At 44.1% G+C, this 23,159-nt stretch overlaps 2 protein-coding genes across 10 annotated transcripts in view; one reads left to right on the top strand and one right to left on the bottom strand.

Annotated features, from left to right (window-relative positions):
* The first annotated feature begins 317 nt into the window (after nucleotides 1–317).
* Nucleotides 318–10,051, top strand: Vsig10l2 (V-set and immunoglobulin domain containing 10 like 2). Its single transcript, XM_046432626.1, has 12 exons — nucleotides 318–399; nucleotides 1,902–2,252; nucleotides 2,527–2,802; nucleotides 4,220–4,495; nucleotides 5,036–5,284; nucleotides 5,933–6,193; nucleotides 7,572–7,862; nucleotides 8,266–8,562; nucleotides 9,244–9,366; nucleotides 9,646–9,670; nucleotides 9,779–9,831; nucleotides 9,957–10,051. Exons 1-12 carry the CDS (start codon nucleotides 318–320, stop codon nucleotides 10,049–10,051), a joined length of 2,379 nt encoding a protein of 792 aa, XP_046288582.1.
* A 1,624-nt stretch (nucleotides 10,052–11,675) lies between these two features.
* The window catches only part of Cdon (cell adhesion associated, oncogene regulated), a 96,139-nt gene continuing 84,655 nt past the window's right edge, over nucleotides 11,676–23,159 (bottom strand). For 4 of the 9 annotated variants that reach the window (XM_046432755.2, XM_046432756.2, XM_046432757.2 and 1 more), the window contains exons 19-20: nucleotides 16,143–16,417; nucleotides 11,676–15,393 (exon numbers count right to left, since the gene is read on the bottom strand). In XM_046432755.2, coding sequence (XP_046288711.1) covers nucleotides 15,230–15,393; nucleotides 16,143–16,417 — 439 coding nt within the window. In that variant the 3' untranslated portion in view covers nucleotides 11,676–15,229. The other 5 variants (XR_006849374.2, XR_009225753.1, XR_006849371.2 and 2 more) reach the window with 5 other exon arrangements.

Genomic DNA, 23,159 nt, shown 5'->3' with positions numbered 1-23,159 from the left:
CATGTTCAGTGACTCTAATTTCACAATATCATTCAAATGGAAATGCAAGGAGCACATGGTCCTCTCCCTTGGGTTTTCCCCAGCTGGGCCCTGACACTCCCCAACTCTGCGTTATGGATAGAATGAATCATCTGATAAATTATTCATGAGTAATCAGGGCAGTGACAGTAACAGGAGAGCAGGGGTAGAGGTATAGGAAGAGCTGAGGTTAGCAACCTGAGCCAGACCCCATCCCCCAGGGAAGGCTGTGCTGTGGGACAGGGAGCCCAAGAGTTAAGTAGGAGCCTCAGATGGGCAGCCATTAGGGAGATGGAGCCATGGTGGGTGAGAGGGTCCAGCACAGACCATTCGACCTCCCACTGCTGTTACACCTCTGCCTTCTGCATCTAGGGGACTCAGGTGAGTGCTCAGACCCCCTGTGTGATTCATTTCCCACACACATACCCTTATTTCTTCCCTTTTCTTCCTTGGGGTTCCTGCTTTTGCACTTGCATAACCATTCAATGAGATCCATTCATCATTCAATTGTTAGACATTTAACTAGAATGCACTGAGCAACTACTATGTGCCACGTAGGTAATAGCACCCTGCATGACCCTAAGAAGAAAGAGCTATCCTGAGGTTGTCATCAGATTGTAAACTGGCTTGGGTTGCCAGCATCTCTCACGCAGGCTACTGTAATGGTCTTCAAGCTGATCTCAATCCCCTCAAAAGCTGGAAACTTTCTTAATCCAGATCTAACCATATAACTCCTAAGCTTACAACTTGTTTCATGTTAGGTGTTTTTCTTCTGAAGCAATGCAACATCAGAATTGTGTACCATCTCTTCCCACCAACTACATACTTGTCTTCTCTTCTTCTTTCTCTGGAGAAGCTGATAGAAGTGGATAGAATCTAAGACTGGTAGTTAGGACTCCAATCCCAGTTCCACCACCTACTGTATGTTTTTGGGCAAAGTGACTTAGTTCCTCAGAGTCACTGTTATTAACTGCCTCACAGCATTCTTAGAATAAAAGGTCAATAGGCCATGCACTGAAGAGTGCCAGTCCAGAGCCTGGCAGGAAGAGTGCATGTAGTCGGACGAGCTAGGGTCAATGGCTCCTGTCATTTGGTTATCCTTCCAGGCAAACCTGCCAAGGTTTATAGAGAGCAGACCCACCCAGGCCATATTCTAGTGGGAAGGGAAATATGGTAGCTGGCCCAAAGCTGGAGTTGAGAGCTAGCCCTCAGCAGAGAACACCCATGAGAACTATTCTCAACAGGCCCCCGAGATACTAAGAGCTCCCTGAGACAAGGATAGGGGCTCAGTTGTCCTCATGCTCCACTGTTGGCTGGTGATAGGCTGATACAGACTGCTGTCTCCTTCCCCTGGCTACAGTGGGACTGGAACCAGGTGGGGTCCAGCTCTGGAATTCTTACACAGGGACTTCTAGACCCTGACTTGCCAGTGACCATGTGGATCTCCTGCATCCCCAGCGTCACTGTTGACAGGCTGTTCATCAGACTGACCTGGGTACTTGTTAAACATGCAGATTCCTAGGCCCTGCCCACTCCCCGTGCTGGAGGATTCCGACTCAATTGTCTAGGGTGAGGCCCATGAATTTGTACTTTTGTTAGATGGTCTGACGACCCATGAGAAGTGGAGACCTCAGCCCAGTCCCTTCTATTCTCAGTCAACCTCTCCTTCAGTGCATCTAAACACAAGATCCCTCAAGAGCTGTCTCTTGCCTACCAGCTCCAGAACTGCTTGTGCTGTCTTACTGAACCCTGCTGGGCCACCTGTAACTGCAGGAGAGTAAACAGAAGCTCTGGGAAAGGGGGTTGTGTGTGTGTGTGTGTGTGTGTGTGTGTGTAGAACCCAGAGCAGCCCAGACGTCCTCTGTTGTTCCTTCTCTGCCCAGGCCAACCCCACCTAACTCCCCAGTCCCCAGTGGAGGAGGCTGTGTCCATCCAAGGAGTACGCGGCAACTCTGTGGAGCTGGACTGTGGCTCTGGGCCTGCCCCACTGGTGGTCCTGTGGAGCTTCACCCCCCTGGGTTCCCTGGTCCCGCTACCTGTGGCTGTCACTGATGGAACCTCTTCCAAGGTGGAGGCCGGGGCCTCTGCGCTGGGGGTCGTGAGTCTGAGGAACAGCAGCCTGGTGCTAGGGGAGCTCCAGGAGGGTGCACGGGGGCACTTCCTGTGCCAGGCCCTGCACGTGTCCGGCGCCCAGCTCCACACCACTTACTCCTACCTCACACTGGCCGTGCTGGGTGAGGTGCCTAGCCAGGGATGCAGCAGAACTGCGGCTGATCTGCATGCTGCTTTGTATCTCTTTGCATGTGCTTGCTGTTTTCTTTGCATGTGCTGGGCCCAGATCCAAAGGGTGTCCCCTCCAGAGTCTGAAGAAAGCTAGAGTTGGGGGGGAGGGATGTTCAGGACTCAGTGAGCCGGCAAGTCCATGACCAGCTGGGGTGGGCTCACTGGACACAGTCAGATCTGGCCTGGCTCTGTAATAACAAACCCAGAGTCTCTCCCTCTGGCCAGTGCCTGTCTCCAAGCCTCAGGTACAGCTGAGTGACCCATCACCAGTGGAAGGAGCCTCTGCAGTAGCCACATGTATAGTGCGGGAGGGCACGGAGCCTGTGACCTTCGCCTGGCGGCATCAGACACCCAGAGGCCCTGGAGAAACACGGTTAGGGGTCACAGAGCCACTGCTATGGTTGGACCCGGTTGACCGGACGCACCTGGGCTGGTATGTGTGCAGCGCCAGCAATGCCGTCAACAGACTGAGCAGCGATGGAGTCTTCCTGGATGTCATCTGTGAGTCAGTTTGAGAGGGCCAGCACTCACCTATCTAGGCACGCTTGGCCCGCTGCCATACCTCCACGCTCCCTATATCCTTTCACTGAGGGAGTACCCTCAGCCCTCCAAGAGACTCTAATAAGCTATAGCCACAGGGTGCTGTGCCTGTTGGTGCCAAATTCAGCTCTAGTACCAGGATGTTTAACCTTTTTAAGGTCATGAGCTCCTTCTCCCAGGAAAATGTGCATATATTCATTCATATGCATGGTTTTACCTGTGATTTGGGGAGTGGTCTTTGGTTGTAACATGTAAGCCTCAAGGGATCAACTGAACCCTCAAAAAACAGGGAGGAGGCCACAATGGGAAGAGAGGGCATTAAGCTGGTCCAAAGGCTGAGGCTGAGAGTCCCATGTTAGAAATCAGAAGCCCCAGGGGGAAATGAAGACTAGGATGGCCTAGAGCTCTCTATCCAATATGGCAGCCACACGTGTGTCTCTAATCACTTCAGATGTGGCTAATCCAAATGAACTGAGATGTACGTGTCAAGTGTACACTTGATTTCGAAGACATATTCTGAAAGAAAAAATATAAAATAGCTCTTCAATAACTTTTACATTGATTATATATTGAAATAGAACTCTGGATATATTTGGATAAATGAAATGTATTATTAAAGTTAAAACCTATTGGTGCTTTTCTTGTTAATTGATTGGATTTGGGTTTTTTGGTTTTTTTCCCCACTAAGACTGGGCTACTAGAAAATTTAAAGCAACATCTGTGGTTCACACACATCTACTGGGCAGTGCTGCTCCAGAGAATTTAAGGAACAAGAACTAATGGCGCCCACTCTGTCTTAATGGTGGCAGTTTGTGGGAACTGTAAACTGAGGGCTGTGGAGGAGTTGGGTGAGTCAGAGATCTTGAGAAGGACATGGGAGCATAATGGAATCTGACAGAAAATTCAGTCCCTTCTGGGAGTCAGGAAGAACATTAGAGGTAGAGAGACCAAGCTTGGGAAGCAGGAGAGCGGGAGGTGGGCACCTGAGCAAGTGAGAAGGGCAGGCCCTGTGTCATCCCTCCATATTTTCTTCCCTCTGCACTCTAGAGTGACCAGCCATCCCAGTTCCAAGTAACCACCCAGTTCCCAGCACACCGGGAGGGTGGGTCACCATGCCCCTTTTCTGCCTAGCAAGCTCATTTATGCTTCCTACCTCAGCCCCCAGCAGTCCCTCAGGAAAGCCTTCAGAGTCGCACCTTGCTTCCTGAGGCCCCACAGCACAGGGTGCCTATCTACCCTGCACTGGGCCTATGGCCTCCAGGGACTCCGAGCACCCAAGGGCCAGGCATGTGGGCAGACACAGAGCTGGTGTGTACCACACACTATTACATAAGGGATGAAGGCCGGGGAGATATGACAGGTCTTCCTTGCTCTCCAGATGGTCCAGAAAAGCCTGTGATCACTGTGGAGCCATTGGGATTCACTGAGGAGGGTTTTTGGGCCAGTGAGAAGGAGGAGGTGACCCTGAGCTGCATGGCTGCATCCAACCCTCCCAGTCACTATGTGTGGCTCCGTGATGATGCTCAGGTCCACACTGGTCCCACCTATGTCATCGCCAGTGCTGGCCGTACCCACACAGGCCTATACACCTGCTTGGCTCACAATACCCACCTGGACACCCGCACCCAGACCACTGTTCAGCTCACCATCTACTGTGAGTGTGTGGGTCGGGGGACACCCAGGGTTGGAGCCTATACAGGCCTGTGCTCTGGCTGACCCAACCATCCTGCAGAAAGTGTCACAGAAATTGGCAGCAGTCTGGTGTGTGAGGATGCATCTGGAGAACAAAATGGGGTTGCAGGGTCAAGGGAAAAGTTAAGGAAATCATGGGAAGGGGCAGGAAGAGGGACCCTTCCAAATGATTATTCCCATGGACCTGAGACCAAAACTGAGGCACAGAGAAAGGTAGAGTAGTGACAGTGAGGCATGGTGCCCAGGGGCAAAGATGAGGGTGAGAGATGGGGCCTCCCACTGGGGCTTCTGGGATTCCTTATGGGATCTGAACCCTGCCCACCCCACGCCCCAGCCCCTTGACCTGAGACCTCAGCATTTTCCTTACCTGCACCTTAGAGGGTCTCTGTCCTTCCCTACTTGGCCACTTCTCTCTACTTCCCTATCTTTGATACCCAGTCACCAGGGCTGCAGGACACTGGCCATGGAGCCTGCTCCAGCCCCTCCTCACCCACTTCCCCAGATCCCCCTGCAGGGCAGCCCTCCTGTGCTGTGCTTCCCACCCTTGGGGCTGTGACTTTGCTTTGCACCTGGCCTGGGGGTCTTCCAACTGCCCAGCTGCGATGGGAAGGGCCCCAGAAGACTGGCCCTACTGCCCCCAGCAACGTCACCTGGAGTCATGCAGCTGTCGGGCTCCCTAATGGCAGTGTCTTCACCTGCACCAGCCAGCACCCAGCCCTGGCACTGCCCACCCTCTGCAGGGTCAAACTCTGTGAGTGAACACAAGTGATATGCAGGGTTCTGATATTTCAGAGTGCAGGTAGGGTGACAGGGGAAAACCAGAAGGATGTGGGTCTGGGGTGGACTCCAGATCTCACGCTCCAAGACATGCCATGAAACAAAGAGATGGGTAGAGGTCAGCGCTCATCCTCTAGCTCCCACTTCACATCCACACTGTGCTTTGTCCTCCTCGGTTCTAGCTTAGAGCTCTGTGACCCCTCCTCACTCTCTCTCAGCCTCCACAGTCAGCAGGCCCCCAGAGACCTTACACTCTGTTGCCTGTTGGTCTAGATGCGCATCTTAGTGTTCTCTTTGCCAAACGTGCTCTTCTTCCTCCTCTCAGCCTGGGAAGGTCCCACGCATGGCCAAGACAGAGTTCTCTTTCCTGAAGCCCCAGGGATTTTGTCTGTCTTTCTACCTATACTCTAGTACCTATACTCACCCAGTTCTACAGTGACTGTTTGCTCAGTGTCCACCCCCACCATTGCCCAGCCACATGGTGAGTCCTGCATAAATGATCAATGAATGAAGAAAGGAGGGACACATGATGGAGGAATTGGTCAGTGAAGGAATAAGTGAAGGAAGAGGGAAGGGTGGGCCTGCCAAGTATTTCTTCCCAAGAGCCCTAATTCCTTTCTAGGGGAACCTCCCAAGAGCCCTATCTGCTGGACCACAGCCACAGTAGGAGACCAGTTCATCATGCTGAGCTGTGAGTGGCCTGGAGGCGAGCCTCCTGCTGTGCTGAGATGGCTTGACGGGCAACAGCAGCCCCTGGGCAGTGCCAGCTCTTCACTGGCCATCCACCTCCTACAGGCCCAGGGTGACCTGGCTGGCAAAGAGTTCACCTGCCAGGGCTCTCACCCACTCAGGACTCCTGACCCCTACTGCAGGCTCCAGCTGGGTAAGCTGGGCTAGCTTTCTGGGGGTGGGGCAGAAGGAGCAGCCCTTTGAAACCAGGAGGAGGGAGTCCAGGGAGTGTGACTGTGCTAGAATGGAAAGTGAGCCAAGATGGACACTGATGCACCACTTTTCCAGGGTCTCAAGTGTTTTGTTTTGGTTTTGATTCCTACTAGGTCAGTGTGGTCCAACATAAACATAATGTGAGCTGTTTATGTAATTAAGAAAAATTACTAGCCACATTAAAATAAGTAAAAGAAATAGGTGAAACATTTTGGTTAATTCAATATATCCAAGACATGGCCATTTCGGCATATGATAATAAAAAAATATCGATGAGCTAATTTTTTTATCTTGTCTTTTTATATTTTTATTTTAGTTGTATATGAACATAATACCTTTACTTTATTTATTTTTATGTGGCATTGAGGATGGAACCCAATGCCTCACACATGCGAGGCAAGTGCTCTACCACTGAGCCACAATCCCAGTCCCTTTATCTTGTCTTTAAAAATGCAGTGTATTTACAATTACTTCACATCTCAATAGTAAGTGACTGCATTACAAGTACCCAGTGTCACATGTGGTTGGTCACTAGGGTACTGACAGGATTGATCTAGATGACATGGGAATGCAGATTGTATTCATCATTAGTATCTATTTGCATATGGAGGTGCCTGACCAGATGTCTGTTTCCTCTTTCTGTCTTCCTCTGGTCCACCAATCTATTTACTAACAACTAAAGACAAAATAATTAAATATTGGCGTTCAAAAATGTTAAAAAAAAAACAGAAGATCTGTCACATATAATAGATCTTACAAAATGATTTACCTCTTGGTCTCAAAGGCTTGGTGACTAGCATGCTTTCTGAGAGGGCTCTAAGAAGGTCCTCCACTCCAAATATTTCCTTCCCTATTAGTCTCAGGACTGGAAATTCCATCACAGGAGATTCATTGGCACCTGAGAGTCTGAGTTTTTCATAGAGTCAGTCTATAAAAACTCAGCATCTGCTATGGTCCAGCATTGTGCCTGGGGCCAGCGGGGAAGTGGTAGGCCACTAGGGGGGAGGAGGTCTGTGCCAGGTGCAGGGATGAGTAAGCAGGACCCCTGCCTGTGGGAGGAGAGGCTGGGGTCTGGTGGGGGAAGAACAGGAAGGATGACTGTTTTTACCAGCACACCCTGGAGCTGACTTTGATGGAAACTTGGCATTCAATTGAGTCTGAACAAGAAGCCAGATTGTCCCAGGACAAGCTTCACAGCCCCGTAGTCTTTCCCCCTATGCTCTGCATCGTCTTCACCACCAGCCAGCCCCTTTCTCTCAAGCCTTCCCACTAACTGGGACTGATCACTTGTTCCAATTTCACCTTTTCTGTCCCCATAGAAGCCCCACACCTGGCAGTGGCTGAGTCCCGGGTGTCAGTGCTGGAGGGGGAAGAGGCCTGGCTGGAGTGTGCTCTCCAGGAGGGCACGCCACCAGCGCAGCTCCTCTGGCTGAGTCCCCAGCAACAGCAGGTGGAACCAGGCACATCAGGATTTGTGCTGCACCCTGCGGGTGCCCAGCTGCGCCTCCAAATCCGAGATGCTGACCCAGTACACCACAGAGGCACCTACCAATGCATGGCCCGTAACGCCTTGGGCAAGAGCAGCCAGAGTGTGCTGCTGGAGGTCCTGAGTGAGTGAGGGGGTGCTGTGTGTTGTTTGGCAACGGGGTGGGAGACCATCAGCCATAGAATACTTTACAGAAAGGATTTGCCTAGATTTTTCTGCTCCAAAATTTGGACACCGGAGTACACTTGGGCCCAGGTGGACTCTCCACAGCAGGTCCCTAGATGGGTGTAGGCACCAAGGGTCTGAGGCAGTTTTGACTGCAGGCACGAAAAACTCCACGCAGTTGCAACCTCCTCTTCCTCCTCCTCCTCATTTTATAGATGAGGAAACTGAGACCAGGTAAACTGCTCAGGTCTAAAACTCCCATCTAGTTTTTCCTCTTCCCAGGAGCACATCTGAATGCTCAAGGAATCATAGTGGTAGATGTACAGGTGCCTACATGGGTCCCCAATTTCACTCATCTCCAGGGTATCCAGCTCCTCCCAATGTCACCATCAGACGCCTCACCTATGGGCGGCACCGGAGAGAGGTGCAGCTGCAATGGGCCATCGAGGGCCCTGGGAACCTGACAAGCTTTCTGGTGCAGCGGAGGGCCAGTGGCTCTGGCCCAGGATCTGGGGCTTGGGAGACTGCAGCTAGTGACATTGACCCAGAGAGCAGGGGCTGGCGGCTGGGAGGTTTGGACCCGGGAGTCCTTTATGCCTTCCGCATCCTGGCTCTGAATCATTACACTGCTGGACATCCCTCCGAGGTGAAGACACCAGGTGCTGGGGCTGGCCCCAGGGAGGGACTCACCTTTTCCCCAGAAAACCGGACCCTGGTACATCTTGTTCACAGAGCATCCCACTTCCATTCCTTTGCTTCCTTCCTGCTGGATTCTCCTACACCCCATCTCTGTCCTCTTCTCCACCCTCTCCTCAGAGCCCTCTGGTAATTTCTACCACTCTTTCCCATCCTCCTGCAGGCTCAAGAGGCTCCAGGCCTAGGGGTTGAACCCAAATTCAGCTTGAAGCCGAAGAAATAAGAGGGGGTGGGGAGGAACAGGGTGCTGGTGATTACTTAAGAAGGGGCCCCACTCTGTGCCTCAGTCTCACCTTCTGGGATACAGGAGGGCTCTCAGCTTCCTGCTGCTCCCTCCCCATCTTGGGGATTTCCTGTTTTATGGCCCATTTCTCTTTAGCTCCAAGCTGCCAAAATACATGGCCTTCTGCATTCTGTGCCAGAAATAGGGAATTTGGCTGGGGACACAAACCATCAAGGGCCACCAGGCAGTCAGAGTACTTCTTTCTTTGGGAAAAAACTGATCTCCAGATCCCTGGGGTCCCCCACATCAGCTGGAGGGGAAACTGGTTGGGCCAGGCACTGCCTCCTCGGTATCTGATGAGCCACTGTTGCCCAAGTTCAGTCATGGCTCTAAATCATGTGACCGTGATCTTACCTCCTAGTGGACCCCCCCTTCAGTGCCTATCCAGCAGTGTTGGGTGCAGCAGGCACAGGAATGGTGGTGGCAACTGTGGTCTCTCTGTTGGTGTTCCAGTATGCTGCCCGGCACCCACGGACCTTCCCCTGTGAGTGGGAATCTAAAGAGAAGGGCTACTTGCTTGACTCCACAGGGTGGCCAGGTCTAGCCTTGGCCAAAGGAGAATCAAGGCCCTTCCTTAGCTGCAACCTTCTCCCCAGGGCTAGATGTCATCATTTGAGCCCCAGTCCCCAAGCTCAGGAATGTGGGGCCATTCCAGATTGGGTTCTCGAGACCCTGCATGGAGCTCATTGAGAAAGGGAGTGCCATCTCCTGGGATCCATGTTAAGTCAGTCAAATAATGTCCCTTCTCTTTTTCTTCCTACAGGCCTTGGCCAGTTGCTTGTTCCTATGTAAGTTGGGGACCCCAGTCATTATGAAGTCAAGGATTTCCTCTAGTTGGAAAGGAAAGCAGAGGAAGTACAGTTATCATTAACTGTCCTCTCTCATTTTACCCCCAGAGGGCAAAGGCACCAACAGAGGGGAGCAAGGGAAACTACTGAGGTGCCTGCAGGTAAGCACAATTCTATCCCAAAGATTATCCACGTACAAAGAGACCAAGGCTGTTTCTGTACGCTTTGTCTGACAACAATCTGGACACTTCCAAAGCCTCTCTTCTGCCCACCTATTCTTTTGTAGACACCGAATCACCCACCACCCCAAGTCTAGATCCTGCACAAGAATCTCCTGATGCTCCAGTAAATGTCACCATCACAGTGACTGCAACACCATGAAGCCAAAGAGGAAGGTAAAAATAAGCTCTGGGAAGGCAGGTGGGAGGTAGGAAGATCCCCTCCATCAGACTTTAGTCTTAAAAACCAAGGTGGTCAAGGGCTGGGGATATAGCTCAGTTGGTAGAGTGCTTGCCTCGCATGCCCAAGGCCCTGGGTTCAATCCTCAGCACCACAAAAAACAAAACAAAAAAACCCAAGGTGGTCAAGACACCAGCTGCCCCTTCCCCATTGAATACCCAGACTAACCAGTGCAAGGCCCAGCTTGACTTGTCCCTAAGTGACTTGGTTACAAAAGAAGTCCTGGCCCAGCTTGTGGAAGACAGAGGTGGCAGAATAGGAAAGATACACAACTGGAGAAAAGACTCGTTTTTGAAGGTGCCAGGTGTTTGAAGTCAACTGAAAATGGTGATACTGGGAACCAGCTCCCGTGCTACAGAAGTGAGCAAGCTGGCTCCTCCGGAAGGTGGTGGGGAAGGCTGTGGATTCAACAATTCCTAAATAAACAACACTCAATGCTCTCACCGGCAGAAAGTTATTTCAATTGCAACTTACTCAGAAAGAGGCTAACTGCTGGGTCCATGTGTGGCTAGCGGGAAGAAGCAGGGTCTAGGTATGTGTCCCTCTACTGAGGTGCAGCTTAGGAGCACCACCGACCCTGCAGTGGTTTGATTCCAGGAGTCAGGGCCAGCACAGCACAGAGTGGAGGTGTTCCAGGAGCAGCATCCAGCCACCAGACCTGGGGGAGCTGGCTGGCTGAGAACAGGGGCTGTTCCAAAGTCACACTCTGTAGCTGCCAGCATGACTCAGTGGCTCCGTGTGTGTGTGTGTGTGTGTGTGTGTGTCTGAAATCTGGGTGGAACACAAACGAATGCTTGTTCAACAGACTAGAGGAGTCAGGACTCAGAGCTGCCTCCACAGGGGACTCAGCAGAGAGCCAAGGGCCGATCTGCCAGCAGTAAGGGAAGTAAGTGGTGCCTGACAGGAGACAGAGAACTGGGAGAAATTTAAGCAGCTCCTTTGGTTCTCACAGATTCAGACTTTATTAGAAAAGGGTTTCACTTTCCCTCAGAGCTCTCAGGACTAGGGCTAAGATTTAAAGAGCAGTTATTTAAGTATGAGGAATAAAATACAAAAGGGCCACACCCAATACAAATGATTTTCTTGGCTTTCTGGTCAGGGAAGCCTAGGAACTTTTTTTCTTTAGGTCAGTCTCTTCTTTTGAGGAGACTAATTTCTACCCCGGAGTTGACACTCCTAGACATGGCCCTGGGTAATGGTAAAAAGTTAAGATGTGAGGGGGAACCTCCTCACAATCTCCCCACTTCTCTCTCACCCTCCTGTCACCCTGTTGGGGAGGCTCCCCCAGGCTCTTCACAGCCCCCTAGCTCAGCCTCCTCATCTAATAATTGCCCAGGATCTTACTCTTCAAGGCCTTGATCTCTGCAGTCAGGATAAAGGGATAACTGACTGAGCTCTTGGGTGTACACAGGATTTTCAGCAAAGGATAGAGGTGGAGGTTCCAAAGAATTCCAGACATTACACTCACCCCCAATCACAAACCATAAGGCCACTTTGTACAAACAGGGGGTATCTGAGCTTCCCCATCTTCAAGGGCTACTCTCCATGAAAGCAGCATTCTCTTTTTAATATAAAACCACATCAAACAGATAAAACCTGTCAAAGCTACATCATTTAAAATATGTACAATTTCAAACAATATTACAACTTTAGGGAAAAATAAAAACATACTTTTCAATATGATACAAAACATGCATCTCAGAGTCATTGTTTTAAAAAAATAGAGCAACACAGGTGAAGTTCAATTATAAACATTAATTTCTTGGCAGTATTACAGCTGGAATGATGTGACATGGTCAACCCAGTATGGATGCTTTGGTCTTTAGAGACCTATTTTATAAAAGCAAAACCCAGCAAGAAATACTTTCTGAAAAGACAGCTTCAAAAGGTTTTGAACATTGCAATTTAACTTGCATCCTGTATGGCAGGTGCCATCAGACCATCAGTGCATAACTGAAAGAAGAAAATCAAAGGGAGATGGTGGAATGGCGTAACAGGAACAGGGGAACAAAGAATCAGAGTTCGAGGACTAGGACTAGGAGGAACCTGAAGAGGCCTCATCAATTTCATGATCACTGAGCAGAGTGAAGATCAAGGTCTTGGACAGGGGTTGGGAATGAAGGGCATCCAGGGGAGGACTGTGGCCTGCTAGAGACAGTAACAAGCACAGAGCTCTGCCAAGGCCGGTGGGGGTGGGGGTGGGGAGGGGGCGGGGAGCAGGGGTGGGGATCTTCTGCAGCTGCAGAGACAGAGCCTCTGAGGAATTACACAGCAGGGGCAGACGACAGCACAAGTTACTGGGCAAGTTCTATAGGAGTGAACCCTAGTGCTTCTGGAAAGCAGTATGGAAAAAACAGAAGCGTACACGATGACCACAGATACACTGGGTTCCAATTCAGCTCATTATGTGACCTGGGAATTTTCATACCAACTTGGTAGATTTGTTGTGAGGGTAGAGTGAGATAATAGTAACTAGCACTAAGCTCAGAACTTGGGACACAGGAGTTCCTTAACAAATGTGAGTATTGTCCCCCACAATGTCCTATGTCCTTTTATTTCCTGGGGAAGTACCATTAATTAGGATTGTTTCTGGTGACCCTGCAGGGCATGAAAGTTCAGAGCAACTCACGTTTAGGGAGAACTCATAATTCCTAAACATAAAGGCAATTATATATATCTATATATATCTATATATTTATATTCATATTTATATATCTCAATATATAAAGGCATTTTTATAAATAAAATACAATAAAATGAATAACACTTAAAACAGTGTTACTAATCATATAAATAAAGCAGTCCAGAATGAGATTGCCAGAAAGGTAAAGTTATTTTCTTTTCCTCGTGGACAAGTCCCATATTCAAACTCAATCTTTAGAAGCAGTTTCTGACCTAAAGCTTATGCTAATACACCTGTTTCAGGAATCAAAATGACTGCCAGGGACACCTACTCCCTAGTTTCCTTAAACTTCTTCTGTGTATTTTAGTTGATTCACACTGGGTATTCTTTATGTTCTATGTACTAGGACTTTGTCCTTTGCTAGTCAGAGAAGTAAGGGCTGCAGCTATCCCCCTCCAAAGCTAATTGCATCTAAACAACACAAAGAATTAATCTGGTACACTACAGGCATGAACATTGGAATGTAGAACTTGCTTTTCTTATAGTTCTAATATCCAGCTATGGCACTATATTTCCTATAATCTACTGGAAGTAACTCTAGCTTAGTGACCCAGCTGAAACAGAACATTTTCACTAACAGTTCTATTTATAAAATATATAAACACATGTAAGGAAAAACTGATGCATTTACATACAGTTGATTAACATAGTATTCTATTATTCTATTCCACTGCAATTTCTGAGAAACTAGTTTTTTTAAAAAAAAAAAAAAAAAAAAAACTTATGCTATAACTGCTCGATCTTATGTAAGAAGAATGATTTTTTTTGTTTCTTCCCCCAAAGGGATGCACAATCCAAAAAAGAGCAGTGACTTCATGAAAACCTGACTTAAGACATGAAATACATTTATAATGTTTGATTTTTTTTTCTTTTCCTAACATTGAGAAAGAAGACTTCCAAAAGGCAGTTGTAATGTCCTTGTCACTCGGAGGCTGCAGCAGCAACTTGTGATGCATAAGCTCTGTTTATCAAAGCTTTAGATGCCTGTTTACAATGCATTCTGGAAAAAAAAAATCAGGAAACTAAAACAAACAAACTTTTTTCCTCAAAATTAAGTCTTTTCTGACACTCTGCTACAGTTTGGATCTTGAGTGTGCCCCAGGAGTCCAAGTGTTAAAAGCTTGGTCCCCAGGGTAGCACCATAGGGAGGTTTGGAACCTTTAATAGGTGGGGTGAGGTCTTTAGGTCACTGGGGTGTGCCCTTAAATAGAACTGTGAGATCCCAGCCCTTTCCTCTTTCTCCCATTGCTCCCTGGTTTGTGATGGAAGTGGTTTTTGCTCCACCACACATTCCCTCCATGATGTGCTGTCTTGGTACAGGCATAAACCAATAGGGCTATTCAATCATGGATTGGAGCCTCTAAAACTAGAAACCAAAATAAATCTTTTTTCTTTACACATAAATTACCTCAGGTATTTTGTTACAGTGATGAAAAACCGACTTACACACATGCACTCATGTGTTCCAACTGCTATCCATATAGGAAGTGAGAAAATGACTACTGTCAAGCAGTATGGCACCATGAGCATATACCTATGAAACAGGATGAAAAGCTTCTGCCAAGAGAAGTCACTGTAGCCCTCCCTTTTCCTTCTTTTTAAAATGTGTATCTTTCTCTTCAAGCCACTGCTTTACAGTTGTCTTTTTTGTTGTTGTTGTTCCTACTCTTAGAAATAGTTGAAAAAGAGCCATGTGACAATCATTTTATAAAGTAATGTAATTTTAAAGCAGTGGGATATTAAGGCATTAATTTCTCTCCAGCCATACTTGTCCTCCTACATCCTGCATAATACAATTAGACCTCACACTCTCCCTTGTCCATAACACTGGCTATGGTTGGTGCTTAGAAGACTGAACATTGTTTGATGCCCACGGGCAGACAGAAGGTAAATAAGTAGTTTATGGAAGGCACTCTTGTAAAACTTTATCAGCCAGATCTGCTATTATAAACATTAGGTTGCAAATGTGGTTGATTTCAAAATGTTCTCAGGTCTGTTAACATAATATTGAATGACAGTTTTCCATCTGAAAATGTGAAGGGGGCCAACTTCAAATGGCCTGTGCAACTCCCTCCTAGCTGAAAGCCAACAGACTGTACCCACAGCTTAAGGAGTTCTTAGTGTCACTGAGGGTTTTAGAAAACACACAGTGATCCCTCTACTCTCCAGATGATTGAAAACTATGTAAAAGGCCATTTCCTACTGAGGGGGAAGGAAGGAATAGGGAAAGGCATTTTTCAGGCATAAATAATATAAAAGGACACACATTTTAAGATACATTCATATGACATTACTACAAAAAAATAAATAATGATTTTCTGTGATTTGAATTAATGTCCTTCACACAGGTCATTCCCAGGCCTGTTCTGTGCAGTTACTGGCTTGAGGTGGGAACCTGGCTATGTATTTGCACATCCTCAGGTTTCCTGGGGTTGCTGAAGGACCCCTGATGAGCTCTCTGATGGAATGCCAGGGGGAGACCACGTAGTCTTCTCAGTACAGTCCTCTGAAACAGGTGGCAAAATCAGAGGTTTCCAACTTAAAATTTTGTTTTCTGTTTCTGAATGGCCACAGCTCTCTCCTGAAACGAGAAAAGTTTGGAAGTTTTATGAAATGATAAAAGCTGATTTTTCACATAGCAATCTAAAAATATTACTTCGAGTAATAAAAAAATAATAATAATGAGCAAAAGTAGAACCTCGTTATGTTTGGTTCGAAGCTGAGAAGACAGAGACTTAAAAGGTTTAAAATAGTCAGGCACAGTGGCATATACCTGAAATCCCAGAGATGTCGGGGGCTAAGGCAGGAGAATTGTCAGTTTGACACCAACCTCAACAACTTAGCAAGACTCTGGCTCCAAATAAAAAATAAAAAGGTTTGGGGACGAAGCTCATTGTAGAGGGCTGCTGGGTTCAATCACCAGTATCCCACCTTCCACCCCCCAGACAAAAAGTTTAAAATATAATTGAGCTCTTATAAACAGTTATACAATTCATTGGGGATTAGAATAAACCCCTTAAAAGTTCTAAAAGTTCCATGTTTACAAAATGCATTCTTCCTGCAAAGCTTCTGCTCAGATACAAACTCAATCCAAGCCTATTTGGATATATTTTTCAGAATGTAATGGGATTAACCACCTGAGATAAAATATATGAGTAATAATAGAATTTTAAAGAATCCTTTATCTGTCCTATCTTTTCCTGAACTACACAATACCCTTGTTCAGTCTCTTAAGAAATACGTGAGTGACCAGAGAAAACTCTCCTTGATAGAGTTCTCAGCTAACTAAAGACCATCTAGAAACCTAAGGTTTAAACCAGCTCCCTGTACCTCTGTTAAACTCTGTTGTGTCTTCTGTAGATTCAGAATTGATGCCATTTATATTGTCCTGACAGCAGATATGCTGGGTAGGTAGGGGTGCCAGCCTGTCCTTGATGCTCTCCTCAGGTAACTGGCCACAGTCAGGGACTGTGGAAGCCAGGCACACAGGCATCTTCATGGCATTGAGGGGCTTCATTTCCAAGCCATCCTGAGGATAAGGTGCTATCACTGGGACCAAGGGAAGGGTGCTGCTGCTAAAAGTGCTGTTGGTTTTGGTGAAACACCTGTAGAGTTTAAAACAAGAGAAACAGAACTGTGTCTAGAGGGGTCAATAATTACAATGGGCTTCTTTCAAAGTATCATTTGGCATTTTGAATTCAGATTCTTAAGAAAAGTTGATGTCTAAAAAAACTGATTTGCTATGCGTTGAAATATCAAAAACTTGGAAATTACAATTATAGTGGAATACAACAGGAAAACACATCAAACCGCCTCAGAACGGAACCTGAAATGACGACTTATCATACATGCTTCCTTTGTTTTAGTCCAATGCCAGAAGTTAGCTCTTCTTTCATTATCACTGGTTCCCAAATATAGTCACACAGAAAGAAAAGGCCATCAGCTACTGAAAGGAATGAGGAAGAAAAAAGAAAGCACAGGAGAGAAAGCTAAGAAAGTTATGGTCACATGAGAGAAATGGCCTATGAATGTCAACAAAAACACAACGCTTTGAAAACACGCATTCTCTTTCATTCTCAGAGGAAACACTAAAATAATTAGCCATTCAAAATTCAAGAATTCTTTATTTTTCATTTCTTTTTCATTACAGAAATAACTGCTAGAACATTTCACTTTAGTTCCTGCCTTCAACTAAGATGTGTGCCTTGATTTTTTTCTTTCTGTTTTTGCAAACTGGATATTTTCTATCGATTTATCTTCTAATTTGCTGACTCTTCTGTTGTCTCCAATATGCTGGTAAGATCATCAAGTAAATTTTCCATTTCAGTTATTATACTCTTCGGCTCTGGAATTCCACTTGGATTCTTTTTTCAGTCTCTTTTTCAGCTGAAATTCCCCTTATGTTCATCTACTGTGTATATTTTCCTTTAAGTCCTGGAACATAATTATAATTGCTGCTTAAAATCATTGTTGGCTAACTGTGACATTTGGGTCATCTTAGGGATCTGCTGCTTCTTCTTTCTTTCTTTCTTTCTTTCTTTATTTTTTAAGTTTTCGGCGGACACATCTTTGTTTGTATGTGGTGCTGAGGATCGAACCCGGGCCGCACGCATGCCAGGCGAGCGCGCTACCACTTGAGCCACATCTCCAGCCCTGCTTCTTCTTCTTCTTCTTTTTTTTTTTTTGGTACTGGGGATGAACTCAAGGGCACTTAACCACTGAGCCACATCCCCAGTACTCCTTCGTCTTTTCTTAATTTTATATTTTGAGACAGGATCTCACTTAGTTGCTAAGGCTGGTCTTGGACTTGCAATCCTCCTGCCTCAGCCTCCTGAGTTGCTGGGATTATAGGTGTGCTATAGTGCCCCACTCAGGGTTTGTTTCTATTGATCGTTTTTATCCCCCTTAAGTATCACATTTTCCTGTTTTTGGACATGGATAGTATTTTTTTTCTCTTTAACTGGATTTTCCAATTTTCTAATTGTTGTGTTGCTATTGAACTCAGTCTTCTGACATCTTTTTCTTAAACACTTCCCTCAAGACTAGAGAATGCTTTTAGGCAAAACCCCATAAATCTCACACTATCTCTCAAAGGTAGATTCTTGTTTAGTTTCTGCCTACTCTGGTCATGCTCTTAATATTGTCAAATTGTTAATAAAAAACTTGAAAGTACTAAAATCCATCTATCATTATTGCCTGTTGATGTTCAAGCTAGTTCACTATAACTGGAAACTGGAGGCTCACAAATACATTTTTTAATTCTAAAATAGAGAGTAAGAAATATTTAAGATGACTTTGCACTGGGCCTTACACATTAGGAAACATAAAGCTGGACCAGCTGTATGCGGGAGCTAGGTAATGTTAGATAATAAAGATAAGAATTCTTTATTTCCACCTTTTAAATATAAAATAGTATGTTTTTGATGCATAGGAAAATCAGTAAAAGGAAGCCCATGCATGAGTGGGCTAGCACTCTGTGGCTCAAATTATTGGAAACACCAAATGCTAAGAATGATACAAGCCTGAAAAAGAATAAGATATCTGTCAGTAAACCAAATTCTTAATTCAAGATAATTGCAATTTTAATTTCAAATAAATAAATATACTCACAATACAGTTAATGGAATTCTGATACCAATCATCTGGAATGAAGACAAAGTATGTCAGGTTCATTTGTAGAGAATAATTTGAGTACATGATCAAATAATTTAACTTTTAATAATATAGAAAAAAAGTATATGCTTGCTTTGAAAATGAACTAAGTCTTTCTATGCATGTCTTAAGCCAATGAAGAGTTAAGGGAACAATGGCATAGAAGGAAGTTCACTGAAGTCAGAATTGGAGAACTGGGCATGACTCTGGAAAAGGATGGCATGCCTTATTTATTCTCCTGAAGACTGTATTCAACTGTGACCTTTAAAGTGTTCATGTTTTCAGTGTCTTTTCTTCCTATACTTTGTTGTTAGTTCTTCTCTCTCAGTACTCTAGGAACACAGAAACTCCCCATGGATTCAATGCATGGAATCCACAGACTTTAAGTAGGATAAAATATGGGTTTAGGTCAAGAGGGGAAAGAAAAATCTTTCTGGATTCAAATTACTACTAATGAGAATTTAATGAGTATTATGGTTGATATATAAATAACCTTATCTAGGAAAACACTTTATTCAAACAGTGCTTGCTGGACACCTTCCAGCGATGTCAAGCACTATGGTAGGCACTGAAATCATAAAGATAAATACAGCAGAGGTCCAGTTCCAGTTCAGCAGAGATGAACAAGCAAACAAATGGTTACAACATAATGCTGTATTATATAAGGAAGTATAAAAGACACTGGGAACACTTGACTTTGACATGGGTAGAGACGTGTGACTGATGAGAACAGGGCAAGTGCCACATGTCTAGCCAGAGACATGTACATTCTTCTAGACTGTATCAGACTCTACTATCTCATAATTGAGAAATTTACCTTAGATAGAAATTATGATATTAGAGAGTAAGGGAGATTCAGACTTCAAAAAACAAAAATCTCTCTGGCTAGGGCAATCCATGTGGATACTATGATTTTTTAGAAATAATTCTTAAAAATTAAATTCCTCACTTGTGGTTATAACTGAGTAGTTTGTACCAGAGAAACTATCCTGCTAAAAACAACTAAAATATTTAAAAATTTTTATTTTAAATCTGTGCAAGACATCAGAGAGCTACCAAAGCAATTGAGTGGCTGCCATTCTAGAGGGAAGGTAAATGTAAACCTGAGCTTCAGACCAACTTTTCCTCTGGGGACATTTGTCATTCACTTAAGAATAAAACATTGAGATGTCAAGAATAACATGGATGCTAAGAAGCTAAGAAGCTGCCAATCTAGGATTCAATAAACAATTGTGTGTGTGTGTGTGTGTGTGTGTATGTATGTGTGTAATTCTCTCCTCTCCTCTTTACAAGAAGATGAAGACAAGCTTAGACCCCAAAAGCTGGTTCTAACCTACTCTAGAAGAAATACAAAACCTATACTGAAAGAAATACTATAGGAATTTTATCAAGTTGAAAAAAAATGAGTAGCAACAGAGGAAAGAAAATATTGAAAGGAATAGGTCATAACAAAAAGGAAGTATAGAAATTCTGAATGAATATTGACTGTAAAAAATAATAATTGTAATGTCTTAGAGGATTTTATGTATTTTTAGAATAAAAACATATGACAAACATAAAAGATCACTTTGTCTGAGAATTGGTAGAAGTACTAATGTTCATTAAACTCAAAAGTCATAATATCTAGCACCAAGCACATAGTAAAGGACAGACAGTAGGACCTCAAAAATGTAAGATGTAAAGTTAAGTAAGTAAATAATAAACACTGTAACATCAGACTTTTTTGTAGCCTTTCTCTCAAGCCAGTGCATAAATCATTAGAGAGCAACAATTAAACTAATCAATGAAAGTATTTTATGACACCCAGACCCAACAGTAAGATGAGACACGCATATTAACGTGGGATTAAATTGATATACTCACCCCATTTGCTTTTTGTATCACAATATTAGTTATCTCTGTCATTGTTCAATGTTAGCTCTGTTGCTTGTGTATTTTTTTCTAATATCTGTTAGCTTTGAAGACATCTGACTTAAAACTTCAGTCCCCAGGATGATAAGCAATGACTGTCCTCAGCATCATGAGACTCTTGGGACAGTGAGAAAGAGCGCAGCCAGAAACTTAATGTACTCCTCCAATCAGATGGAGTCAGACACACTAAGTGAGCTTGATGTTTCATTTCTCTGCAAGAATCTGAAGGTAATGCAAAGGTGCTAGAAACCTATATTTAAAAGACAAAGAAGTATCAGATCAGAAAGAAAAGCTTTCATTTAAAAGAAGTAAAAGTGAGCTGAGGGGAAAAAAGAAATACTTGCCAGAATCTGAAAAATCAGGGCAGTTCCTACAAACAAAATGTTATAAATTAATAATTTATTTACATGGGTTAACACAAAAGTGAATTTCATAATGTTTGTAAAAAAACAAAAAAACCAAAAAAAACAAAAACCTGAGGACTTACCAGACAATGAGATGCTTTACATCCTTCTTCTTTTCCTTTTAGTTTCCTTTTTCCTGCTCTTTAATTTAAGGCAAAGTTGTAGGATGAGATTTTTGAATGAAGTCTATGTGTATTCTAACAATATGATTATATAGAAAATTTGTCAGAATAAAGGACAGTGAAGTTATATTAATGTGGCAGGACTGAGGGATGGGCAAAATGGAAGAGCAAGGGCTAACTACAAGGTATCAGTGGACTGCTACAGGTTTATGTGCCAAGAATAAATGAGCATATTAAATATACATTTAGAAATTATGAAATTTTTGTTTTGTTTGGGTACTGGAGATTGAACCCAGGGACACTTAATAATTGAGCCACATGCTCAGCCCTTTTTTATTTTTTTAGATAGGGTCTCATTAAGTTGCTTAGGGCCTTGCTAAATTGCTCAGGCTAGCCTCCAACTTGTGATCCTTCTGCCTCAGCCTTCCATGCTATTGGGACTACAGGCATGTACCACCATGCCTGACTGAAATCATAGATACATAACAAGAGAAAAGTACAATTTCTATTACTTATTCTTTATCATCACTTTTCAGATAAATGAAACAGTACATAATAGCAGTGTTTACTTTTGTTCTTAAGTATGACTCTTAATTACTAAAGTGCAGTGTATAGTAATATCTAACCTGAGTTAAATTTGTAAAGTGGTCATAACCACAAATTTCAGCATGACAAACCACGCTGATTTAAAATTTTCTAGTACATTGAATCTTAACTCATAATCAACAGCAATTAACCACTTAGCTAACCAAATATAAATAATTCCACCCCCTTACATTTAGTTCAGTTCCAGATGTCGGTGTGTCAATGTAAGAATGGCTTTAACCTGATGTTACATGTTGATATAAGCATCTAAAATGCAGTCTATGGGGCTGGGACTGTGGCTCAGGAGTACAGCACTTGCCTATCCCTGGGTTCTATCCTCAGCATCACATAAAAGTAAGTAGATAAAATAAGGATATTGTGTCCAGTTACAACCAAAAAATAAATATTTAAAAGAGAGAGAAATAAAAAATAAAACATAGTCTATAAATTAGGGATATAATCTATATTCTAAATATAAGTAGGTATAGCATGTGACACAGTTCTTCTGTTGATAATGCTTTTATGAAATTTCCTAAAGCAATCAGATGATCCCAAAAATAACATCTGTATACACATAAATGAAAGAGACCCAAATCTATAGGTAGTGAAAAAAGAACTGGACACATGTCTGCAAATGTGTAACCTTCAATGAGCTATTCTTACAGTGCATACTTTACAGCTTATACAATATATAAAGTGCAATTTTACTATCTTTGCTTCTCAAATGGTCTTTCCAAAATGTTATTACTGGCTTAAGTGGAGTGAGGTTTTCACTAAATTGCTTGTAGCTCCATCAAACTATTTTTCTTAATGTTAACCTTAACAATATTGAATAAATGGAATTATGTGCATCTCGCCACATAGAAAAATCTGTGTTGTTCTGTAAGAACTCAGGTGTTCTGGGGCCTTTCAGTTTACTAAGATACTTCTTAACAAATAGAAATGGTTTGATCCTCCAATCTGGAAGATAGGAAAATGGATCTACTGTAGCATCACAAAAATAAATAAGTAAAATATTCCTTAGCTGACAATTTGAACAACACAGCCTAGGAAATAAAGAGATTGGAATAGTAGTATAGAACTGTGCTCAGAAGAATAAGGTGCTTTAGTAGTTGACTAAACATTTTAGATATTTCTGTAGAACTATACAGAATCTCTGAAGTATTTTCTAGGGAAGTATTCCGTATCTGAATACATAGTTTAGTGTACTATGAATGATTATGTACAGAGTTACCCTGTTTGGATGATTAAATAAGTTTTGCATTAAGTGTTTCTTGTGATTATCCCTGGAGGGCAAGGACTAACTGTCCATTAATCTCTTGGATGTGTGACACTTATTTTCATGCATGTGCTCTGCAGACTTCTGAAACAGTTCCATCTTGGTAGTGGATTGATGTTCAACTCACCGCAGATGTTTCCTCTTGCCATGGGGTCTCTGTCATTTTGCCAACCTAGCCTTTATTCTGGGGAGAAATCAGTTTCTACGTAACAGAACCCAGATGACATTTCTCCAGGGACGTGGCTGCCCTCCATTCTCATTGTCACTCCACTGGATGCTGCAATGACTCCAGCTAGAGTGGGACTTTCCTTTTGGGGATTAATTTATCATCGACAACCACAATAAATGCTGGGTGACAAAAACAACTAAGTGTATTACTGAACATGGCAAGTTG

This window comes from Marmota monax, unplaced genomic scaffold (assembly GCF_021218885.2).
Source record: "Marmota monax isolate L192 unplaced genomic scaffold, Marmota_monax_Labrador192_F-V1.1 WCK01_AAM20220418_F8-fsc00062, whole genome shotgun sequence".
Lineage (NCBI taxonomy): Eukaryota > Metazoa > Chordata > Mammalia > Rodentia > Sciuridae > Marmota > Marmota monax.
This window is presented reverse-complemented; position numbering and strand designations above follow the sequence as displayed.